The 22,699-nt window shown below is 46.0% G+C and overlaps 1 protein-coding gene and 1 long non-coding RNA gene across 2 annotated transcripts; one reads left to right on the top strand and one right to left on the bottom strand.

Moving 5' to 3' along the window:
* Positions 1–2,196: 2,196 nt before the first annotated feature.
* On the bottom strand, positions 2,197–4,420 carry LOC131923402 (uncharacterized). The gene is made up of 2 exons (XR_009382600.1): positions 3,787–4,420; positions 2,197–2,351 (listed from the first exon to the last, which is right to left on the bottom strand). It is a non-coding gene; the product is annotated as an uncharacterized LOC131923402 (long non-coding RNA).
* Rpl37a (ribosomal protein L37a) lies at positions 3,902–6,401 on the top strand. Its single transcript, XM_059278419.1, has 4 exons — positions 3,902–4,140; positions 4,535–4,663; positions 5,047–5,129; positions 6,284–6,401. Exons 1-4 carry the CDS (start codon positions 4,138–4,140, stop codon positions 6,345–6,347), a joined length of 279 nt encoding a protein of 92 aa, XP_059134402.1. The 5' UTR covers positions 3,902–4,137; the 3' UTR covers positions 6,348–6,401.
* The last annotated feature ends 16,298 nt before the right edge of the window (positions 6,402–22,699 follow it).

Raw genomic sequence — 22,699 nt, 5'->3', positions numbered from 1 at the left:
CCTCACGTCAGGATCAGAGAGCCCGCAAAGCCTTTATCTGGTCTCTGTGGGAATATTGACAAAGTGTAAAGAAGGCATCCACTACAGCTTCCCCCTCCTGGATGTCTACGGCCTGAGACTGCTTCCCTGCAGAGACCCCTCACACTGACTAGCTAACCTTTCCTTTCCTGGCTGTACATAGTCTGAGGCGTTGGATTGTTGCATAATTGGTCCCGCTCTATCAGAGTAAGCATGGCCCACTTGATCCCAGCTTCTCTGTATGTGCGTCTGTGTGTTCGTCCTTTATTTTTTGTCACCCAAGTTAGGTTTCCAGAACCAAGCTGTGCTAGACACAGCGATCACAAAGGTAAAGTACCGCATCATAGCAAGAACACACACCACCAGTATGACATCACTGCTAATGTTGACCTTGATCATCTGGTCCAGGGTGGTGCTTGCGAGGCCTCTCTGCTGTAAAGTCCTTCCTCCAGACTTGCCATCATCTTTGGAAGAGAGTTCTGTACACCTCATACTCAAAGACCGGCAGTTATGCTCCTGCTTAACGGGAGGCAGAGGGTCCACATAAATGACTTAAAACTGCTCTAAAGGAGATGTTTCTCTTCTTTTCATGGACTTATTCAATTATTTCTAGGCATTCATGGATATTAATTTTATTCTTTGGGTTGTAAATCAGCACTATTTTATGAAATCCTGTAACCACGTCTACTGGCAGCCCTTTCAGTCAGCTCCTTTCTGACTTCCTTCCATTGTTACAGGATTTTCTGGGTTTGAAGATGTTTCCTTCTTCTCTGGCTCCAGGCTCATCTTACACAGTTCCTGCCACAGTGCTAGAGTCAGTTGCTTCTCCAGGGAACTCTGGTTTTGCTTTTTTGTTTTTTTTCCTGTTGGGGGATGATAATAGAAACCAAGATCTGAGTGGTTGGTGTCCTTATTGCCACTGGGGTTGCTAGAGTTAATTTTAAAAAGTTGAGACAGGGTCTGAAGTAACCCAGGCTGGTCTTGAACCCACTACATAGCTGAAGATGACCTCTACTTCTCAAGGGCTGGAATGGCAGGTATTCACCTTTTCTGGGATTACTTTTAAGTGGTTTCTTCAGATTATGAAAGAAGTGCATGCTCATGATAGAAATATTAAGAAATATGCATAGAAAAAATTCATTTAACTAGTTCCACAACCCACTATCCTAACAGTAGACTCTTTGCTTTTTCTCCTCCTTGGATTTACACAACCAGAGCTCAAGTAATGCACAGAGAGGATAAAAACAGAACTGCTTTTGTTCCATAAGACTTCATGAGTCAGCCATTGTCTCAATGGTACTCAACATCTGGAAGCTCTCCCTGGAACCACAAAAGCTAGGAAGTACATGGGACCTTAGGGGTTATCTGGCCCAGCCCCTCACTGTAAATACATTGGCTGCTGGGAAGTTGGGAGGTGGTACTTTATATAAGGGACTGTGGCTCACCCAAAGTCATACCGTAAGTTAGTTACAGAATCTGGCCTGTACCCTGCCTGATTTATGTTGTTTTCTCAGTGTTACTATGGACGTGGGTTAGTGCCTACTAACAATGAAGAGAAATGGCTTTGGGATCGTCAGCCCAAGACTGTGTTCTAGTTCCACCACTACATTGCTGTGAGACACTGGGCAAGGTTCTTAACCTCTGGGCCTTCAATTCTTCATCCAGACAGTGATATTTACATCTATACGGTGTATGTGTTCAGTTCATGGACTTTTCACAACTTTATGAAGCAGGTTCATGGACTTTTCACAACTTTATGAAGCAGGTATTATACTTATGCAGATTTTGTAGTTGAGAAACCAACATATAGAAAGAGGGAAGAACTTGTCAACAGCCTTATAACTGGAAACTAGAAAAGCCTGATTCTCCAATTACAGAGTCTGTGTTCCTAAACAACACATGAAATTTTGTTTCCTTTTGTTTTTGTTTTTTTTTTGAGACAGGGTTTCTCTGTGTAGCCTTGGCTGTCCTGGAACTCGCTCTGTAGACCAGGCTGGCCTCAAACTCACAGAGATCCGCCTGTCTCTGCCTCCGGAGTGCTGGGATTAAAGGCCTGTGCCACCTCTGCTCAGCTGAAATTTGTTATCTTAACAACGCAGATTAAAATTGTTTCAGCTGTCAATGATCACAGTGAAAATGAAATGGAACATACACTTAGATGGTTCCCACGACACAGCACCTTTCAAACAGTGCCATCTGGCATCATTATTGCGCTGTCTGCTGCTCTTGAGTTCCCGTCACCCTCTCAGCACAGTACTCAGATCCTGAAGGACGCGATGCTTGAGTCAGCCACTTCTCCAAGAGAGTAAGGAAATGAAATGTGTGCCTGCAGGCTGTTGTGAAGAAACAAAAACACACAAGAAATCACTTGAGGTAGTTCATATTTGGTTGTATGAAATGAAGCTATTTATTACCAGAGTTCTGACTGGGAGTATGGTCAGGTAATGCTACACTGCCTAGCAGCATTTTTGTGGATTCTGCCTTGTACTCTTATATTCTTTGTTTTGTTTTGTTTTGTTTTGTTTTTCGAGACAGGGTTTCTCTGTGTAGCTTTGCGCCTTTCCTGGAACTCACTTGGTAGCCCAGGCTGGCCTCGAACTCACAGAGATCCGCCTGCCTCTGCCTCCGAGTGCTGGGATTAAAGGCGTGCACCACCACCGCCCCGCTGTACTCTTATATTCTAATAGTTATCTGAGCTTTGTTTCTCCTGGCCATCCCTTCAAAAAAGGCAGCCAAAATTTTTAAAATGTGTTCTACATGAAGAAGTAATACCATTTGTTTACTTCCTTCCTGTCCTGAATGAGAAAGCAGACCCTTGCTCATGACCCTCGGAGAAAGCTAGGAGGAAGATAATAGATGGTGGTCACAGAATAAGATGTTGGGATTTAAGGTTTCAGGCTTGGACCAGAAACCTGCCTGCGGGGCCAGGGGAACAGTTTCTGAAATGAATAGGAAGAAAGTCCCGGGTGGAACCAAGGGACCAAACCGAAGGCAAAACTGGAGTGACTGTTAACTAGTCCCAGCCTTGCAATTACACTTTTCTTTCCTTTAAACAATTTTTTTTTTTTAAGATTTATTTATTTATTATGTATACAGTGTTCTGTCTGCATATACACCTGCAGGCCAGAAGAGGGCACCAGATTTCATTACGGATGGTTGTGAGCCACCATGTGGTTGCTGGGAACTGAACTCAGGACCTCTGGAAGAACAGCCAGTGCTCTTAACCGCTGAGGCATCTCTCCAGCCCTCCTTTAAACAATTTCTATTTTCTTTTATGTGTAATGTTCTGCCTGCATGTAACGACTGTGTGTACCAGTTCGTGTCTGGTGCCCAGAAAGGCCAGAAGAGGGCGTCGGATCCTCTGGTACTGAAGTCACAGACGATTGTGAGCTGCCATGTGGGGCTGAGAATCCAACCCTAGCGCTCTGGGAGGCCAGCCAGAGCTCCTAACCGCTGAGCCATGTCTCCAACCCAACCACATTTTTCTTGGGAGAATTCCAGACCCTAGGGCCTTGGTTCTCAACCTTCCTAATGCTGCAGCCCTTTAATACAGTTCCTCATGTTGTGATGACCCCAATCATAAAGTTATTTTTGTTGCTACTTCATAACTAATTTTGCTACTGTTATGAGTCGTAAATATCTGTGTTTTCCAACGATCTTAGGCGACTCCAGTGAAAGGATCGGCCGACCCGCCTCAACCGGATCTCGACCCACAGGTTGAGAACCGCTGCTCTAGGGTCTTGCGTTCAAGTGGACCCTCTTCCTTACCTTACCCCCAGAGCTCTGAGCAGCAACATTTCATAACTCCTAATTGTGACATAGTACGACTGTCTCCCAGCTGAACTGCAACTTAGCCTGGGAGCGGATCCTAGGCTTTTACTATGGTTAGCATCTGGCTCAGGGGCTGACGATTTTCGAAAAGTTTAACGGTGGGGTAAGCAAGGAGACCCAGTCACAACGTTGTGATTGCAACACTTAGGGAGACAGCGAGTAAACCTCCAGAACACCGAGTTCAGTGCCTAGAGGGGGGGGCCGCTGACGTCACTTCCGCCCACGGTCTAAAACCGCGCCTGCGCACTGCGTCTCTTCCTCTCCGGCTTGGGCTTCGGTTCCGGCGACATGGTGAGTGTCGGCGTTACCGCTTTGGAAGTCGCTATCCGTCTGCATCTGCCGGTCTGTCCGGTTTTCCGCCCTCACCCGCTTCGGGCAGCCTGTGCTGTCCCGTGTCCCGCCGGCTGTCGGGGTCCTCGCCGCGTCTGGAGCCCCGGAGGTGGCCGGTGGCGGCTCGGCGGGGCTTCAAGGCCCAGCTCCGCGGTTCATGCTCCGCTCCGGAGCCCCGCTCGCCCCGCGGACGCTGGCCTTGCGGGTTGAGCTCGGGAAACACTAGGCCCCAGCCGAACTGGTGCGCAGCGGTGTGTGTGTGTGTGTGTGTGTGTGTGTTCGTTCGTGTGCGTGCGTGCGTGCACGGACTCGCTTCCCATCGCTAAAATGTCGCTGTCATGTCCTCTGCCCGCAGGCCAAACGCACCAAGAAGGTCGGGATCGTCGGGAAATACGGGACCCGCTATGGTGCCTCCCTCCGGAAAATGGTGAAGAAAATTGAAATCAGCCAGCACGCCAAGTACACCTGCTCCTTCTGTGGCAAGGTGAGTTGGCCGCGGGAGGGGGGACCTCAGGTGCTTTGCAAGCGGTGGGCCAGGGTTAAGATAACGAGGATTTGGGGTTAATGTTTGCGAAGCATTCCTCGTTTTGTGTGACATCCCTGAGGACATGAAGGATAACTGGTTTTGGGGAGGGAAAGGATGGAATCCTGAACGACTCTATTTGTGGGAAATGATTGTACTGTTAATGCTTCTATACCAACCCCCCCCAAGAGTTGGTCTGCGTCTAATATCCTGCTCCGATGATTATAATTTGACTGCTTACCAGATAGATAAGCTGCCTTTTTATCCCAGTCTAGACTCTGAAATCTTGAGAGATTTATGTTTTCACATATTTCATATCAAAACTTTTAAAAAAATATTTGTAGACCAAGATGAAGAGACGGGCCGTTGGCATCTGGCACTGTGGTTCCTGCATGAAAACAGTGGCTGGTGGGGCCTGGACCTACAAGTGAGTGCAGTTTTTTGTGGTACGGGGAAGTTTATGGCGCGCACAGCCCATGCATGTTCCAGGTCTGGCACATATTGGGCTAGTTTTAATCTTTATGACTGGAAAAGTAAAATGTGCTTTAGGATTTCTTAAAAACTAGAGTTTTCTTTCGGTTAAAATTGAGATAGAAAACTATTTGAAATAAAAGTTGGGATTTGATTCTTCTATTACTTTGAATTATTCAGTTACTGGGGGTCTTTTGAAAATTATGGTCTCTTTGTGTAGACCAGGCTGTTCTGGAACTTACTCTGTAGACCAGGCTGGTGTCCACCTCCCAAGTGCTGGGATTAAAGGCGACAGGTTATTTCTATAAAATAGTTTTTAAATGAGGTTAGTTGGTTTGGGATTGTGTAGAAAAATTTTTGAGGCTATTTGTCCTTTTAAACAAGCTTTAGTGCTGTGACAGGGCTGGATGGTGTTGCTGAGGTCAGCCCTCCTTTCTGTCATCGTTTGCTTTGTCCTCAGAGCTTGGCATCTGAGAATTAAAGGCACCTTGGGGGCTTGTAGCTGTTTGCTGGCCCTGAGGTCCTTAGGGTCCGAGTAGTGTGGTCCTGGGCTCCCTGCACACTGTTCCTGTGGTGTGTGGCTAGTTGCTGAGTTGTATGGTTTCAGTTTTTACTGAAGTCTTGGCGTTGAAATGATAGTGTGGATATGTTTAAGCATCTTGAGTTTTAGGATAGCAGAAGGAAGGATGGAAGCCAGATTGCTTTCCTGACAGGTGAATATTCATACATACAACCTGTGGTCTGGCTGTCTGACTTTGGGGCATGCGTCCTGAAACTTTTGTCATCCGCCTTTGCTATGGAAAGTACCTTAAGATATTTTTTATTTCTCTCATGGAGTCTGGGTCAGCTTCTTTTTAAATATTAGAGAAATCAGAAGAACCTTAGAATTCTGCGAGTGCCATCATGCCAGTGTGTCTTCCTGAGCAGTGGTCTTTAGTGGTCTTTAGGTCTTGGGATTTGTGCAGCATGGTATTGGGGAAGGAAGGAGACCTTCGTAGAATTCTTACCAGGAAAAGGTCAGACTTGAGGATTGCAGGGAACCCTGAGAGGCAGGTTGACTTAGGTTTCCTGTGTTAACATCCTTAATTGTGTTGGAAACTTTCTTAACAGCACGACTTCTGCCGTCACAGTGAAGTCCGCCATCAGAAGACTGAAGGAACTGAAAGACCAGTAGAAGCATACCGTTTGAGACCTGCCTGTGCTCTAATAAATGGGTTAATTTACGTAACACTTTTTCCTTGTTGTTAATTATAACATTTTGGCATATGCTACGTTTTTTTTGTTTGTTTTCTTTTCGGTTTAAAAGGAGGTTTTTGCTGTTTGGAGACACTATGTGACCCTGGCTGGCTTTGAATGCTTGGTCCTCCTTCCATCTCCTAAGTACAAGTGTATGCTGTTAGATCTGGCTCAAGATGTTGCTGAAGGTGTAAGGCGCACTAGACAGTTTTGCGCATAGCCCGCTCCTTTGGGCGTCCGATTTGACTGCACATCAGCAGCAAACTGAAGCAACTAGGATTTGGCAGATTTCCGGGTCATGCAAAGGATTCATAGGATTGAGTTGATTGTGATGTGCATACTTAGAGGAAACAAGTGATAGTACGTAGGTAAGTAACAAAAGTGAATTATAGTTATGACGTAGCAACAAAATGATTGTGTTGTTGGGGTCACCACTATAAAAGAAACTAGTAAAGGGCCATAGCACCAGGAAGGTCGAGAACCACTGATCTAAGGTTTCTACAGTCTCCTGCTGCCTGTACTCTAGTCCTACCCAGGCACAGCCTCAGCAGTCTCAGGTGGGTTCAGCCTTTATAGACCTACAGGTGTCCCCAGTTGGCGTAATTGCCTCCACTTGAGGAATGAGCAGTTCACCTTTGACACACATTCTCCTTATATGGATATGCGTGTGTACATCATTTATGCATGAGGAATTACATGGTTTTTAAGACTTACTTTATTTCTGTGCATGTGTATCTGTGCCACCACTGTGTACCTGGTTCCTAAAGAGAATACCAGATCCCCTGGAACAAGGTGTGAGCTGCCATGTGGGTGCTGGGAATCAAACCTGGGTCCTCTGGAAGAATACCCAGTGTTCCTAACTGCCGAGCCATTTCTCTAGCCCCCAAGAAATCTAATTTGTCAGTGGGGAAGCTGGGTTTGAATTTGGGTCTTGGCCCCAGAGCCAGGATTCATGTTTTAATTGCTTTTGTGACAGCTGAGCGTATAACAATGGCTAGAGATACCAGTTAAAGGTTGAAGCATAGTGTTTGGTGGCTGAGGAAATAGAAGCCACGAGTTAGCAAGTGGTGGAGGTAAGGCTGGAAGTTAGATTCCTGCTTTCTCAGTTCTATTTGGTTGTCTTTTACCCTGCCCCTTCCTGTGCTCAGGATTTCCACTTTACTAGTTTTAATCACTAGGTGTTCAGAGCCTTTGGTCTTTTAACTGAGCATTACCAGAGCTTGCTTACTTTCTGCTTTTCTTTTTTTGGGGGGGCGCGACGGTTCTGTGTGTGACAGCCCTACCTGTCCTGTAACTCACTTTGTAAACCAGGCTGGCCTTAAACTCAGATCTGCCTGCCTCTACCTCCTGGGTGCTGAGATTAAACTCGTGTGCCACCACTGCCTGGCCTTGCAGGGAAATTTTATGTGGCTCTGGGTGTGAAACATTTACTGATAATTGTAGTTTTATCATTTACAAAGAGTAGAAGCGAATGAGATGTTTGTTTCACATAAAGAGTTAAATCTTGGTCAGATTAGACAGTGGGTGGAGGAGCTTACTGTGAAGCCTGCAACCTTGAGTTTGATCCCTGAGACCCACATGGTAGGTTAGAGAATTGACCTCTTGTAGAAGTTATATACACGCACGAACATGTGAGTTTAAGATCTTGGAGCCAGGCAGCGGTGACGCACGCCTTTAATCCCAGCACTTGGGAGGCAGAGCCAGGCGGATCTGTGGGTTCAAGGCCAGCCTGGGCTACAGAGTGAGTTCCAGGAAAGGCTCAAAGCTACACAGAGAAACCTTGTCTTGAAAAACCAAAAAAAAAAAAAAAAAAAAAAAAAAGATCTTGGTTGGATGTTTGATATATCCATGTAGATGTAGAACACCATTCAGAAGTGGTGTTTTGACTTTATAATTGGCAGTGCTGAGAATGTCAAAATGACAGAAATAGGCCCATTTGGGAAATGCCCTAAATACAACCCAAAGTTCATTTAAATTTTTTTTTAAAGATTTATTTATTATGTATACAGTGTTCTGCGTGCATGCCAGAAGAGGACACCAGATCTCATTACAGATGGTTGTGAGCCACCATGTGGTTGCTGGGAATTGAACTCGACCTCTGGAGGACCTCTGGAAGAGCAGTCAGTACTCTTAACCTCTGAGCCATCTCTCCAGCCCCTCATTTAATTTTTTTTAAATGAAACTTAAGCCAACTACTCAACAGTTTTTAAATTCAAACATTCTAGTATGTATAATGAATTCGAAGATAAGTTAGTTTGATAGATATTAAGGAATGTTAGAAAGTTAGTAAAGCCCTTGTTTTCTGTGGTTAAGACATCTTTCTGTGAAAGCCTTGAATCTGAGGTGTACAGTTACAGGCCTGTGTGTGGCGAATCTCATCAGTGTAAAGGATGTGTTGGGAGCTAAGCTGCAGTGAGGTGAAGTGCTGATACAACCCAGCAGGCACTACCAGAGACACCTTGGCATCATTACATTGACTTTAAGACTTCAATTTCCATGATTTTACCACTCAAGACTTGTGAACTTTTCATGGCTCCCCTATTCAGTTCTGAAACGCTATGTGGGGTAAGCTTGCAGACCATCTCATACCCTTACAAAGCATGTCTCGGGTTGAGTAGTGTAGTCAGGGATTTGTACTGAGCCTTGGTTTAAAGGATTGTAAGTGTTGAGAAGGGATTTTGAACCAAATTAAGATGGGAAATAATACAACAGCTATTTTGACATGTGTTGGAACCAAAGTTAAGTTTTTTGCTGTAACTGTCTCCTGGGAAACAGTCATTTTGTTATTTGAAGCATTTCATCCCCAAATTTGTGGACCGGAAGTAAAAGTAAGTCAAAGGTCATGATGTTGGCCCCACAACTAACCATGAAAGTGAGGGCCGGAGAGTCAGAGTTGATAGTGTGGTAGATGGTAGAGACCTACAGGTCTGTTAGTGGGTAAGACGAATTCCAGTCAAAATTTGCTTTTCCCCCTGAACTGCAAAAGTACTTTTAAATATAATTTGGGAACAAAATCGGAGTATAAGTAAGTATAGCATAATAGGCAGGATTTCTCTAGGTAGGAGTTGGGATTAATCTATGTGAGATTAATTATTAATTAATTACTGGCTATGTGAGCTGTCCTTGGATAAGTTAGTCCTTTTCTGGAGTTCACTTTGCTCACCTATATGAATGTGGATAGTTCCCTTCCAAACAGAGGAAGCCTTAAATTTGGATCTAGAACATTCACTGATGGTAAGGTCTAGAGAGTCTGGCTTTTGGGAAAGAAGTAATACTCTGTAACACCCACTGAGGGGCTGGAGAGATGGCTCAGATGGTTGAGAGTGCGGGCTAGTCTTCCAGAGGACCTTTTTCAGTCCCCAGCGCACTACCGTCTGTAATTCTAATTCCAGGGGCCCAATGCCCTCCTGGTCTCTAGGCACATGAGGTTCACAGACATTAGGCCAAACAGCATTAGCATTGGCGGGAATGACAAAATGGCCCCACAGAGAAGGCGCTTCCTCGTCCCCAAGTGTGACTATATCTGATTCAATCTCCAAGACGCACGTGGAAGGAGAGACGCAACACCTGCAGGTTGTCCTCTGGTCTCCACACGTACAAATGTAAGAAACACTGGTGCTGTGTTGGTGGGAGGGCACTAGTGGTCAGGGGGCAAAAGGGGGGATTATGTCAGGGAAAAAGCCTGGAGGTGAGGAAGTGAGATTCGTAAGCACATGTTCTGGTGCAGGGGATAAATGATGACTTAGTCTAAAGGTGGGCTTCTGAGTCAAGCACCTCTTCCTGTTCCATCACAGTACTGTCACATGGCAAGTTCAACCTAGCAGAGTTGAAGGAAATGACGTTCTATACACAGCCAACACAGGGATCTCAACACCTACTAAGCAGTTGAAAAGTGGATTGTTTGCTCCTGGCCCTTTATATAATGAACACAGCATTAAGTGTCTGTGCATCAAAAATGCTGTGTAAATACTGCTCCTTGACCTATAAAGTTGTCAAATCAGATGATTAATATAGCAGCATTCCACTGTAAAGTAGACATTACACAGAATTGCACCAGGGACCTTTTGTGAGGTCACTGGACTGTAAACAGACCATCTGATATGCTAAAAAATGGACAGGTAAGACACAAAACCAAGAAAGTACGTCTCTTGTGTGGAGTCTAGAAACTGCAAGTAAACTACCATGGCATGCTTAGATTCCTATGGAATGTATAGGTAAGTCTGCTCGCCCTGCCTGTTTCTCCCTTCGCTACCTTTTCATTTAGGGAGTTCTTTGACAGCTAACGGAAGAGAAAAGCACTCTGTAATCTATGTATTGTCGGCATCAGCTGAAAGTGGACAGAGAGTTCTGAAAGAGGAGAAACAAAGTCCTCCAGTGGGCTGGGGCAGGATTTCAGGTCCTGTCCAGCACATGTAAAGGGACGCCTTGAAGTAGAGCTGTATATTGTCAGTGGCTGCTGAGAAGAATGGGAGACTGGGTTTAGGAACGAAGGCAAGGCTATTGAAGGGGTGTAGGCATGCCCAACAGTAAGTTGCTGCAAGGCCATTGCTTTCATTAAAGGACTGAGGATGTCAGCTCTTGTCCCCAACACCACCTTGGTGTTCGTTCTAAGGACCCAGGAACAAAACAATCATAGCATAGATTGAGCATCCAGCGTGGCAAACATTTCTGGGGTTATCGTCTGGCCAAGTGATTGTATCGGATGTCTTTTATTATGCAAAGACAGCAGTATGCCATCTTACTGGTAGATGTGGAGGCAGGTGTGTAATTCAGTGTTTAAGTGGTTAGCATGTACAAGGCTCAAGGTTCTTAGCACTGACCCCTTCCCCAAAGAAGTGTGCTGTGTTTGACCTGTGTTGCAGGTATGGATTTACCTTTTGTTTTTATTTTGAGACAGGATTTCTCTGTTGAGACCCTGGCTGTCCTGGAACTCAATCTATAGACTAGGCTGGGATCAAAGATGGGCACCACCACTGCCCAGCTTGGATTTGCCTTTCTTTTTTGAATTTTTGAGACAGGGTTTCTCTATATCATTTTGGTTCCTGTCCTGGATCTCACTCTGTAGCCCAGGCTGGCCTCGAAGTCACAGAGATCTGCCTAGCTCTGCCTCCCGAGTGCTGGGATTAAAGGCGTTCACCACCACTGCCCGGCTTGGATTTGCCTTTCTAATTGCATTATGTCTACTGAAGGGCTTATCACTGTGATAGTATACAGTCTTTAAAATTGCAATAGGGCTGGGCGGTGGTGGCGCACACCTTTAATCCCAGCACTTGGGCGGCAGAGCCAGGCAGATCACTGAGTTCAAGGCCAGCCTGGTCTACAGAGTGAGATCCAGGACAGGTACCAAAACTACATGGAGAAACCCTGTCTCGAAAAACAAAACAAAACAAAACCCAAACAAAAGATTGCAATAGGTTCACACTCATGGGGGGGGGGGGGGGGGGCAGAGATTCCTTTACTGTGTGTCCCCTATCTATCCAGATAACTTGCTTAGGAGATTTATTGGTTTTCTGGAGGCTCAGTGATAGTACCAGCTGGGACTTAAATTGCTGAGTTCTACAAGATGCAGCAAATATTTTAAAAAATCTACCAGCATATGGTGCTGTCTACCCACAAACCAGGATACATGAGAAATCAAATGATGGAGGTGGGACCCAACCCATGGAGAATGATATCAACCAATGCACTGAAGGCATTTTTGTTTCCCCAGCTTCAAATCTAGCACCTAAGGAACTGGTCTGTTTCTTCTAGGGAACACTACTTTAGCTATATTTAAACTGAAATACTGAGTCTGATTATTTGGGGCTCATTGTACCATCAACCTAACAGGCAGAAAAGGGTCTTTCTAGAGGTATCACCTTTTGCAGTCTGCTGTGTGTTCCAGGAGATTCTCTGCCTTGGGCGGACTGTACCAATAGGTCCCTTTGTCTTCTGGCTTCTCAGTAGGTTCAGTAATAGAAAGGTGGAAGCTTCCCTGTTCCTGAGGAGCTGCTCTAAGGACACTTGTATACTAGGAGGTGTCTTCGGTATCAGTAGTCACTCCTGAGTCAGCATTTGCCTACAGGTGATGATGACCGTCCATTCATTGTACCAGCTTGTAGAACAAGCTGGTCTCAAACTCAGAGATCTGCCTGCCTCCGCCTCCTCTAAGTGCTGGGATTAAAGGCGTGCGCCACCCTGTTTGGGTGCTAATTTCTAAACGTAGCTATCTCTGCCAAGCAAAAGCAAAATATCAAGATGTTTCAACACTTGAGAAGTGGGCGTCACTGGAGTTCACCATGGGAACTTTTCCATGCTGGGCTAGAGCTACCCTCAGCTTTGTGAATTTCCACTTTATTTTGTTTTCTATGTTTCTATTAAACATTCAAACATGCCTAAAAAATTGAACAGGGAAAGACAATAATTCCTGTGTGTGTATCAGTGTGTCCACACTTTATGTTGTTTACTGGCTTTGGAAATTACCCTCCTAACATGTCATGGTACAGATGGCAATTCCTCTAGGTTTTAGAAGATTTATATAGTGCACTTTGACCTTGGAACCTAGACACTTCACACAAATTCTTTGGGAACCTACCTGTAAGTCACAAATATACTTACCTACAGATGTTACTCCCTTCAGCAAAGCAGGAAAATATGCCAAATGTATTGACTGCAAGTGCCATATAGAACGCCAGGGGGTGCTAGAGAGTAGAGGAAGAGGGCACAATACTTAGAATCAGACTAAAGATTAGAGGATTGTAAGTTCATGTTCAAAACAGTTGGCATGTGTAGAGTTACAGGCCAGTAAGTGCTAAGTTCGTTTTAGATTTCCACAATGTCAGAATGTAACCAAGTCAACGAAGGTAAAGAAATACACTCGAAAGAGTTAATAATCATAGGCCTTCTGGGACAAATGGCCCACCAACATGCAATTAAGATGAACTTGAGTGTTTTCTAGAGCTGTTAGTTAGAACAAAGCTAGTCTTCATTTTAAGAATTTAAAAATTACAAAAACTCCTTTGCAGTGAAAATGCACTATAAAATAAGTACATACCATGGAATAAGATTTTGTCAATAGTTTCTCAAACCAAGGTGTCGGGGGTCTCTGACCATGTTGTTAAGATCATTAGAATTTTTTCCCTTTGGAAACATCAGTACAGGAGGGAAGTTTTTAACTTCTTTGTCATACTCTGGAATTTGTAACTATGTAAGCAGAGTGGTGAAGACAGAATGGGAAAACTAAGCAAAATCCTGCCCCCCATCCCCCAAAGGGCACCAAGAGGTTACAGAGATTCCGGGAGATCCCTGTTTCTGGGTGGAGCTAGTGGTAGACTCTGTGGAAGTGTAGCGTGGAGGAAGCCAGTGGGAGGACTGTGCTCGGAGTTTGTACACCCAAGTGCACACAGGAAATTGTCCGCTCGTTAAGGCCAGTACTTAACTGATGTGTTGGAGTTACATGTGTGTCTTTTCTTTTTTGATGATCATCTGAGTTCCTTTGGGTTGGTTTGTTATTTAATTAGGTGTTGTTGTTTGTATACTTGCTTTTTGGACAATGGTGGTGACTGCGTGGGGTCTCTTTATGTAGCCCAGACTGGCCTGGGACTTTTGATCTTCCTGCCTCTCAGCCCTCTTGAGTGCTGAGCTACAGGCATATTCCACTACACCCTGCTCCTGTAAGTCTTTTACACCTCTCCTACTCCTACCAAGCAACCACGCTTTCAACTCACAACTCAATTCTGTTCTGCTTATATACTGCCATGTTTTGTTCTCTAGGTCCCGATTAGCTTGAGGGCAGGGCTTAGAAGTACCTAGCACATCCACCTTGCATCACCCAGGCTGTAGTCTAAGGACTTGAGCTAGATACACCTGTTTAACACTCACAGCTCCCCAGCACACTTTACAGGGTTCCTCATGGCATGAGTCCTGTGTATCTAGCATGCCCTACCTGCTGTCATGTCCTATTTACTCCCTAAGCATCGACCACGTTGGAGCCACATGCTCTGTGCTCTGGTGTACTGTAGTAGCATCATAGGACCCTCCTGTTTTTAGTTTCCTTTTCTCCCACACTCTCTCCTCTCTGCCTTACTCTAAACTCCTGAAACTGATGCAATTCCTTTCCCATTTTATAGATGACGAAACCTCATAGAGGGCTTCACTGTTCTAAGGTTTTCCACTCCAAAAGGGGGTCACTGAAGGGGGAAAGAATGAACTTCACCCATGAGTTATGTCCTTCAACTTCATCTCCCTGTTTACTAGCTTGGGCATCAGAAAAGCTTTGTTCTGTTCTTGTAGATGAAGAGATCAAGGTACAGAATGGCATCTGGTGAGGGATTTTGATGGTTGGAGGCCAATCTAAGCAAGTGATGAGGGTATAACATTAAAAGATTCCAATAGGATGGAGAAAAAGTGCTATTACCATGAGATGCTGTAAATGAACTGCCAATAGGATTCTGCTGATTAACCCAGGGCCAAGCACGTTCTGTATCTCAAGCTAAGACCACGTGGAGGGAGTACAGGTGGTGGACAGCAGGGGGAGCCCTTGCTAAGCCTTAGGGGACGTGGAAGCATGCGCGTTCTTTCTCCCCAGGATCCTTGACCACCAGCTTTTTCTCTCACTCTTAACTTTGCTCAGTGCACACGTGTATTGCTTCCCTGACTAAAGTGACCACAGTACACCAACAGCCCTGCTGCCTCCCAAAGGCCGGGGAGATTGCTGCCCTTTCTCCTCATGACCCGAGGCTCTAGCAAAGCCCAGGAACCGAGTGACCTGAATAAGTCAGCTGTGCAGGTGGGAAGAAGGGGTGTGAGGATTCCAAATGCAGCCTGCCTTCTCATGCCGGTCCCCGATACATCCTTGTATTCCTTGTGGCCCTTTACCTGCTCTGCATGTGCAAGTGGGCTTTAAAAACGACTTTCTTGGCCGGGCGGTGGTGACGCACACCTCTAATCCCAGCACTCGGGAGGCAGAGCCAGGCGGATCTCTGTGAGTCTGAGGCCAGCCTGGTCTACAGAGTGAGTTCCAGGATAGGCACCAAAACTACACAGAGAAACACTGTCTGGAAAACTTTCTTGGGCTGGAAAGATAGCTTGGAGATTAAGAGCACTGGCTGCTCTTCCAAAGGACCTGGGTTCGATTCTCAGGTGGTTCATAGCCCCCTGAGATTCACATGGTGGTTCATAACGGGCTATGACTCCAATGGGTGACCCAATGCTCTTTTCTGGCCTCCACGGGCTTTGCACACAGGTAGTGTACTGGAAATTAAAAAGAAAACTTTAAAAACGACTTTCTCGGACTAATATTTTGGCAAGGAACACCGTAGAAACACAATGCTTTGACTCAAAGGCAGTCTTGTAAGGGGAAGAATGTGGAGGCTAATAGTGATTTGGAGCTTTAAAATCTCAGAGATTCCATTCATCTCTCTTAATATTTATAAACAGCTGACATGACCGTATGTCCAAAGCTTTGCAAATGCAGCTTCAAGACCTTCCTTGGGTGATACCTTCTCACCTTTCCTACGCACACGGCACACCAGAGCTGCCTTTTCCTTCCAACGTGTGACTTCCACCTCTGTGTGACCGTGGGCAAGGCCATGCTGTGCTTGGTGGTCCCCAAATACAAGGAGCTCCAACTCGAAATCCTGAGCTGATACAGAACAAAATGGAGGCTCCTGTCTTCTTTCTCTGGACCCCCATTGTGCAGCTCGGCATGGGACCAAGTCTTCAGGGGGGCTCAGCAAAGACTTGGTGACAAGCTGATTGATGGATTCCCCGCCCCTGGCCTGCCTTCTTGCCCACTCCTGCCGGCTCTGGCCCGGCTCCACCGTCCAGCTGCCCGGGGGTCTGCTGTTCTTTGTTGAGTCAGCACCAATGAGTCAAGGCCAAGATCAGCTGGGAGCTGGGTCGGGAGGGAGGGAAGGGGGTGGGAGACTCTGGGGAGACTGAGGAGGGCGTAAGAACTTTGTGGCTCAAAGGAGGCAGGGTAGTGAGCCGTGCGTGGAGGGCGCTGGAGTGCGTATAGTCAGAGCATGCGCAAAGGGCTGCAGTGGTCACGGGACCTCTGACATATGGTGTGAAGGAAAACTTGGAAGTTTATTCAAATCATATTGTTAAAGGTCCTAAAAATTCTCAGTCATGTCCCGTGGTTCACCTCCACTCTGTTAAAGACAACAAAATGGAACCAGATCTCTATGAACTCTGCCATGGGAGACACAGAGAAGGCATATGAGCACAGTTTTCACACACCTGCAGACACAGGCCAGACCTTTTCCAGGACTCCTGGAAATCAAAACACAGTGGATGGTCACATTCCCAGCCTCGTCTTCACTTCCGTATCCATGGTACACTTGAGTAGTGAGAAAAGGAAGAGTTGTGTGTGGCTGGAAGGTAGATAGAGAGACATAACTTAAGTTAGCCCACCCAATAACATGTGGGATGAGAGCAGTGGGATACAGCTCTTCCCAACAGCCATGAAAGGCAGTTCGATCATTGCCGTGCCCACCTGGCCCCTGGAGTCAGATTGCTGGTCTCATCTAGCTCTGGTGTGTGTGTGTGTGTGTGTGTGTGTGTGTGTGTGTGTGTGTGTCCATGCCATCGCATGCATATGGAGGTCAGAGGTAAGTCTTGGGTCGGTTCTCTCTTTCTCTTATGTGAGCATTGAACTCAGATCACCAGGAACATAGTAAGCACTTTATGCCTAAGCCGGCTTGCCAGCCTCAGCTCTAACTTTTTATTTATTTATTTACTTATTTATTTATGATTTTAAGGTAGGCTCTGTGTAGCCTTGGCTGGCTTGGATCTTGCTATGTAGACCAGGCTGGCCTCACACACGTAGTGATTTGCCTGCCTCTGTCTCCCGATTGCTGGGATTAAAAGCCATGTGCCATCACATCTCTCCTTTTAAAGTGGAGATGTAGTGCTGGGAAGTGACAGTGATGACGGGGCCTCTGTCCTGAGGTTTCTCCATGACTAAATGCAGGACCAGATCCACATCTGGACTCAGGGGTCAGGAGTGTTTGGAGCTGCTATGGGCAGAATTGGGGATGAGGGCCAATTAGTGCCCAGAATGGAGAGGTCCTGGGAACCTTCCTTAGTCTGAGACTTCTGTTCCTCTTGAGGACCTAGTTAGTACCTTCTCCGGTCAATAAAACGAAAGATTGGTGGGAGGGAAACAAAGCTCCAGAGGGAGCAGAAATGGTCTCTCACAGCTTCACCTCTGCCTGGCAGAAGAGGGAGCTAGAGTGGAAGGCCCAGGACATGAGAAGTCTGTCTGTGCCCAGCTTCTGCTACACTGTGAAAGTAGCAGATGTCCATCGGGGCCATTCTTGTCCCCTGCTCCTTCCTCAGTACCTGCTGTGAGGGTTAAGGGGACAAAGTGAAATGAAATTCCTTGGGCCTGTAAACCTGGGACTAAAGAAACCCATCACAACTACCCCCAGCCCTGGCCTGCCCAAATTCTCGGGTAGGTGACTTTCATCCTCTTAGAGGAGCCTCCCGGCAAGCGTGGGAAGGCTTTGTGCTTTGGCCGCACATTTCTTACCCAGTGAGATGTGACTCTGGAGAGGAATGTCGCCCGAGTGGGCCTCTGTCTCAGCAGGGAGGCCCAGCCGCCACCGTGGATGAGGTAGCCCCTCCATTTCCTAGGGCCTTCCTCTGAGGCCTTCAGAACACAGCATATGTGCTTTTCTTCACCCTGCAAGACCAGGGCAGTGGTGAAAATGGGTCTTACTTTCAAAACTGAAGACAAGAGGCCACTGAACACATGACAGTGTCACAGAATCGTGGCATACTCTAGGTAGACAAGGTCTTAGAGATCCCTGGCGGATCACAGATCCCGTGTCAACGACCACCCCTCTTCACCAATAATTCTCAGCCTTTTAAGTCGTTTTCAGTATCGAAGTATTTGTGGTATCCTTGAGCAAGTGTCCTTGCCTATTCATGTCTATCTCCTGGATTATAGGATGAGCTTAATAGTAATCCTCATCTCAGTTGGTTTTATAAGGATAAGTGAGATTTTTGTTTGTTTGTTTGTGTTTTTCAAGACAGGGTTTCTCTGTCTATAGTTTTGGTGCCTGTTCTGGATCTCGCTCTGTAGACCAGGCTGGCCTTGAACTCACAGAGATCTGCCTGGCTCTGCCTCCTGAGTGCTGGGATTAAAGGTGTGAGCCACCACTGCCCGGCGAGATGATTTTTAAAAGTACTGAGCTTGATTCATAAACATTCAGTACTATTTGACATTTTTACCATCATATTATTATTCTTTCATTCACTTCAAAGAGGACGGGGACACACACACACATACACACACACACACACACACACACACACACACACACACACACACACACACGGCCAATATAGTTAAATATAAGTAGTCTTTTTTTTTTTCATTGATCAAATATAAGTGGCCATGTGGGCATCTGAACATAAACCACAGAAGGCCGGATTACATCTTAGTAACACTTCCCAAATGTCTGTTGCCCACATTCTAGGTCCCTATGGTTAGACGTGGGCTCTACTATTATCATTGTCTTCAGTCCATGATGTCAACAGATGACACACACAACTGACCCTTAGGGAGTGGCCCAGATCACTGCTGCCCACCCTTCGAACATGGCTGTGAGTTTCACAATGTGCCTGTGCATGGTTTTCTTACCAGGAGGTAGCCAGATATCGGTGAAGAGAAATATAACTTATAACAGTCTGCTGCATCAGCAAAGACGACTTATCGCGAGACACAAGCTCAAGACGTCAACATCAGTATAAAGAACCAAACGTCCCTTCTACAGCATTGAAAGAACATCTCCGATGCCCACTCCTTGTAATGATTTCTCAAATACCCTAAAGCAAAGTGAAAATTCCTACTCACTGGAGATCAGCTTCACAGCTATTCGGCTAATCCTAGGGTAAGGTCTTTGCACTCACATGCTACAGAGCGTTCACCTCCCCTCTCCCACCTCAAAGAACCTCCCACGTAACTTATGTTAGTCCACTCTCCTTGTGGTTCATTCCATGAACTCTGCTAATTTTGTGATAACCTATGATCCAGAGCAGACAGTGAAAGCCGCAGAGATGGAAGACATGGCCTATGTTCCGGGGAAAGGAGAAACTGGCCTCTGGTGGAAAGGTTGACAGTAAAGTCCACAGACAGATGTAAGATGAGGGCTGGGGTCATCTCTAAGTGGGGTCATCACAAAGAAGGGTCACTTAGTCTAGTCTAGTGGGTCCGGAAAGGAGATCTAGGAAAGACAACACTTCTAGAATTTGATTCGTAAGAAGAGATGTAAATTGGGCATTGTATTAGAATTATGAAACGGTGCTGGGAACCACTGCCGCAGTGAGAAGATGCTCCCAGTCTTTCTCATGGTTCTTGCCTGTTAGTGCTGGCTTTGCTGCATGTAGGCTGCTGACAATGTACGTCCTCAACTAGGCTGAAAAGTAGACGTTTTCAAGGAATGGGTTTCCCTTTAAGACCAAAAGGCACCCCAAAGAACACATGAGTCTCACAGAAAGCTTGTTTGTGGTGCAGATTTGTGAGATCAAAAATCTCTAGATGTGGGACCCAGAAGTTTTTTTTTTTTTTTTTTTAAATGCCTATGAGGTGTTTTTAAAATCACATTCCAAGTTTGAATGTCAGTACTCAAAAGTAGCTATCAGGTTGGCGCGTGTGAAGAGGATTCAGAGGAAACAGGAAGAGTGTATTGAACAAAGAAACACATTGGAGTAAAAAATATTTGTGTTCCCTGTGAGTCAGGGCCAATGACCTTCTGTAGTGTGGTGCAAAGGTTGAAGAACTTGACATTTCCCTTTCACGGCTGGTGTTGACTTCAGTTCAGGACCATTGCTCCAAGCCTACATTCTAATGCCAACAGGGTGTGTGTGTGTGTGTGTGTGTGTGTGTGTGTGCATGTGCAAACATGTGCATGTGTTGCCTTTCATCCCTTTCATCTTGTCCAATAAAATAATTTAATGGCAGAATCTGGTACCTACTTTATGAAGAACAGACAATTAGGGATAAAGATGATTAGTGGGTGAATGATAATGACATCTCTCTGTGGCCTTAGTGTTTACAAAGAACCCAGATTGTCTCATTTTATTTTCACCTAAGGCTGTGGGGACAGATCTTCTTATAGGTTAACCTCGGTTTGCAGCTAGGGGAGAGAGAGGTGTAGCTAGAGTTTTCCTGCCTGGCCCACAGTCAGGACAAATCTCTCACCTGCCAGTCCCACAACTGCTCAGACCCAACCAAGTAAACACAGAGACTTATATTGCTTACAAACTGTATGGCCGTGGCAGGCTTCTTGCTAACTGTTCTTATAGCTTAAATTAATCCATTTCCATAAATCTATACCCTGCCACGTGGCTCGTGGCTTACCGGCATCTTCACATGCTTCTTGTCATGGCAGCGGCTGGCAGTCTCTCTTTCTGCTTTCCTGTTCTCTCTGTTAGTCCCGCCTATACTTCCTGCCTGGCCACTGGCCAATCAGTGTTTTATTTATTGACCAATCAGAGCAATTTGACATACAGACCATCCCACAGCAGAGAGTGGAGTGAGAATAGACAACCTGGCCGAGGTCGTGGAAGGTAGATCATAAGCCACTGCTGAGAAATGATGTGCCGCTTCAAAAATCTACCTTTGAGACTGCAGTGGTTTGAATGAGAAATGTCCCTCACAGGCTCAGGCCCTTGAACACTTGGTCCCTGTTGGTGGCGCTGTTTGGAAGGGGCAGCCTTGTTTCAGGAAGTTCGTCACTGGGGCTGGGCTTTGTGAGTGTAAAGCCTTGCCCCACCTCCCGTTCACTCTCTGCGTGGTGTTGGTAAGTAAGGGCGTGAGCTCCAGCCTTCACTAAATCCTTGTAGTGACCGCTGAGAACCTCCTTCACTCCTATCCAGCTGCCTCACTGGCTGCATGGGGGTGGAAAGCCTGTCCCCACCTTCCACACTACAGGGTTGCTGTGAGACGTTAGAAGTGTGTCCTGCTGAGTCAGTGCTGGCTGCTCCATAGGAAAGTCCCACAGAGATGTGCAGAGTCATATGGAGGCACGAGAGAGCTCAAGGACAACCTGAGTTCACTTTAAGATTTCCATCTCATTCTGTGGTGAGCATGAGTAAGGGGCACTACCTCACCTGTCACAACAATCAGAAGACAACTAAGGGGGCCGGGCTGATGGCTTAGTTGGTAAAAGGGCTGTGAAAGTGTGAGGACCCGAGTTCAAATCCCAAGAACCCACCTAAGAAGCCAGGTGTATAAGACGTATTAACTGGACTCGGTGGGTTATTTAAAAGGAGATGAAAACATGAAGTAGGCAGGGAGATGTCATGAGATGTGTTGGAGGTTCAGGATGGAGTACGATTATTGGGGATATATATATATGTGTGTGTATATATATATATATATATATATATATATATATATATGAAGATACACTGCATACATATACATGTATGAAATTGTCAAATAATACATATATACATATATATGTATATATGATTCTTTGGGATCCCTGGAACTGGAATTGAGGCTTTACTCTGAAAGGCCACCTGTAGTGATGTACTTCGTCCAGCAAGCCTGACCCTCCCCATAACCACTCAAACAGTGCCACTGACTAGCAGAAACGTTCAAGTGTCTGAACCTACGGGAGAACCTCGGGAAGCCCGCAGCCCAGCTACCCTGACTGTACGTACAGTAGAAAAAAAAATGAACAGACCCTGTCTCAAACAATGAGGGAGGTGAGGACTGACCCCTGAGTCTGTCTTCTCACTTCCATATACATGTCATACTCACAGACATGAATGCAAGTGCACACACACACACAGAGTGTACACACAAGGCATTGAGCATGACAGGAACTAATTAAGTGCCTGAACAGATGCCATCAATGAATAATGCGTTGGCCTGCAGACATTCCATGGGCTGTTAGGCGCCATCTGATTGGGTGGTTCGGCTCCCTCTGTGCTCTCTGAGGTGGGAGGGTCGGGGTGGTCACATAGCAGTCACTGCTCTTTCCTGTCCTGTAAAATAGACTCTTTGCAAATTGCTGTCATCTCTTGGGTCCCTAGCGGGGAAGAAAAAAAACGCGACCATAATCACGAGTTTTACATACTGGCCATGTGACTGCTTTAAGCCTCCACTCGCCTTCATCCACTTGTACAATCCCAACTTCAACCCACGTCTACCTGTCCTCCCTGGTCAACTTCACAGGCAACGAGATCGCAGCCGCAGGGAAGCTGCCGTGCCGTGCTCTTAAAAGCAAAGTCTGCGCTGGCATCAGCCCGGCACGCTCCAGTTTAGATTCTTCTTTTGAATCATGCCCG

This window comes from Peromyscus eremicus, chromosome 13 (assembly GCF_949786415.1).
Source record: "Peromyscus eremicus chromosome 13, PerEre_H2_v1, whole genome shotgun sequence".
Classification (NCBI taxonomy): Eukaryota; Metazoa; Chordata; class Mammalia; order Rodentia; family Cricetidae; genus Peromyscus; species Peromyscus eremicus.
Note: the sequence above shows the minus strand (reverse complement) of the source record. Positions and strands in the feature narration are given on the sequence as shown.

Coding starts and splice junctions, on each gene's coding strand:
- Rpl37a (XM_059278419.1), top strand. Junction 4,664..5,046: donor CCTGCTCCTTCTGTGGCAAG/GTGAGTTGGCCG, acceptor AAATATTTGTAG/ACCAAGATGAAGAGACGGGC. Junction 5,130..6,283: donor GGTGGGGCCTGGACCTACAA/GTGAGTGCAGTT, acceptor CTTTCTTAACAG/CACGACTTCTGCCGTCACAG.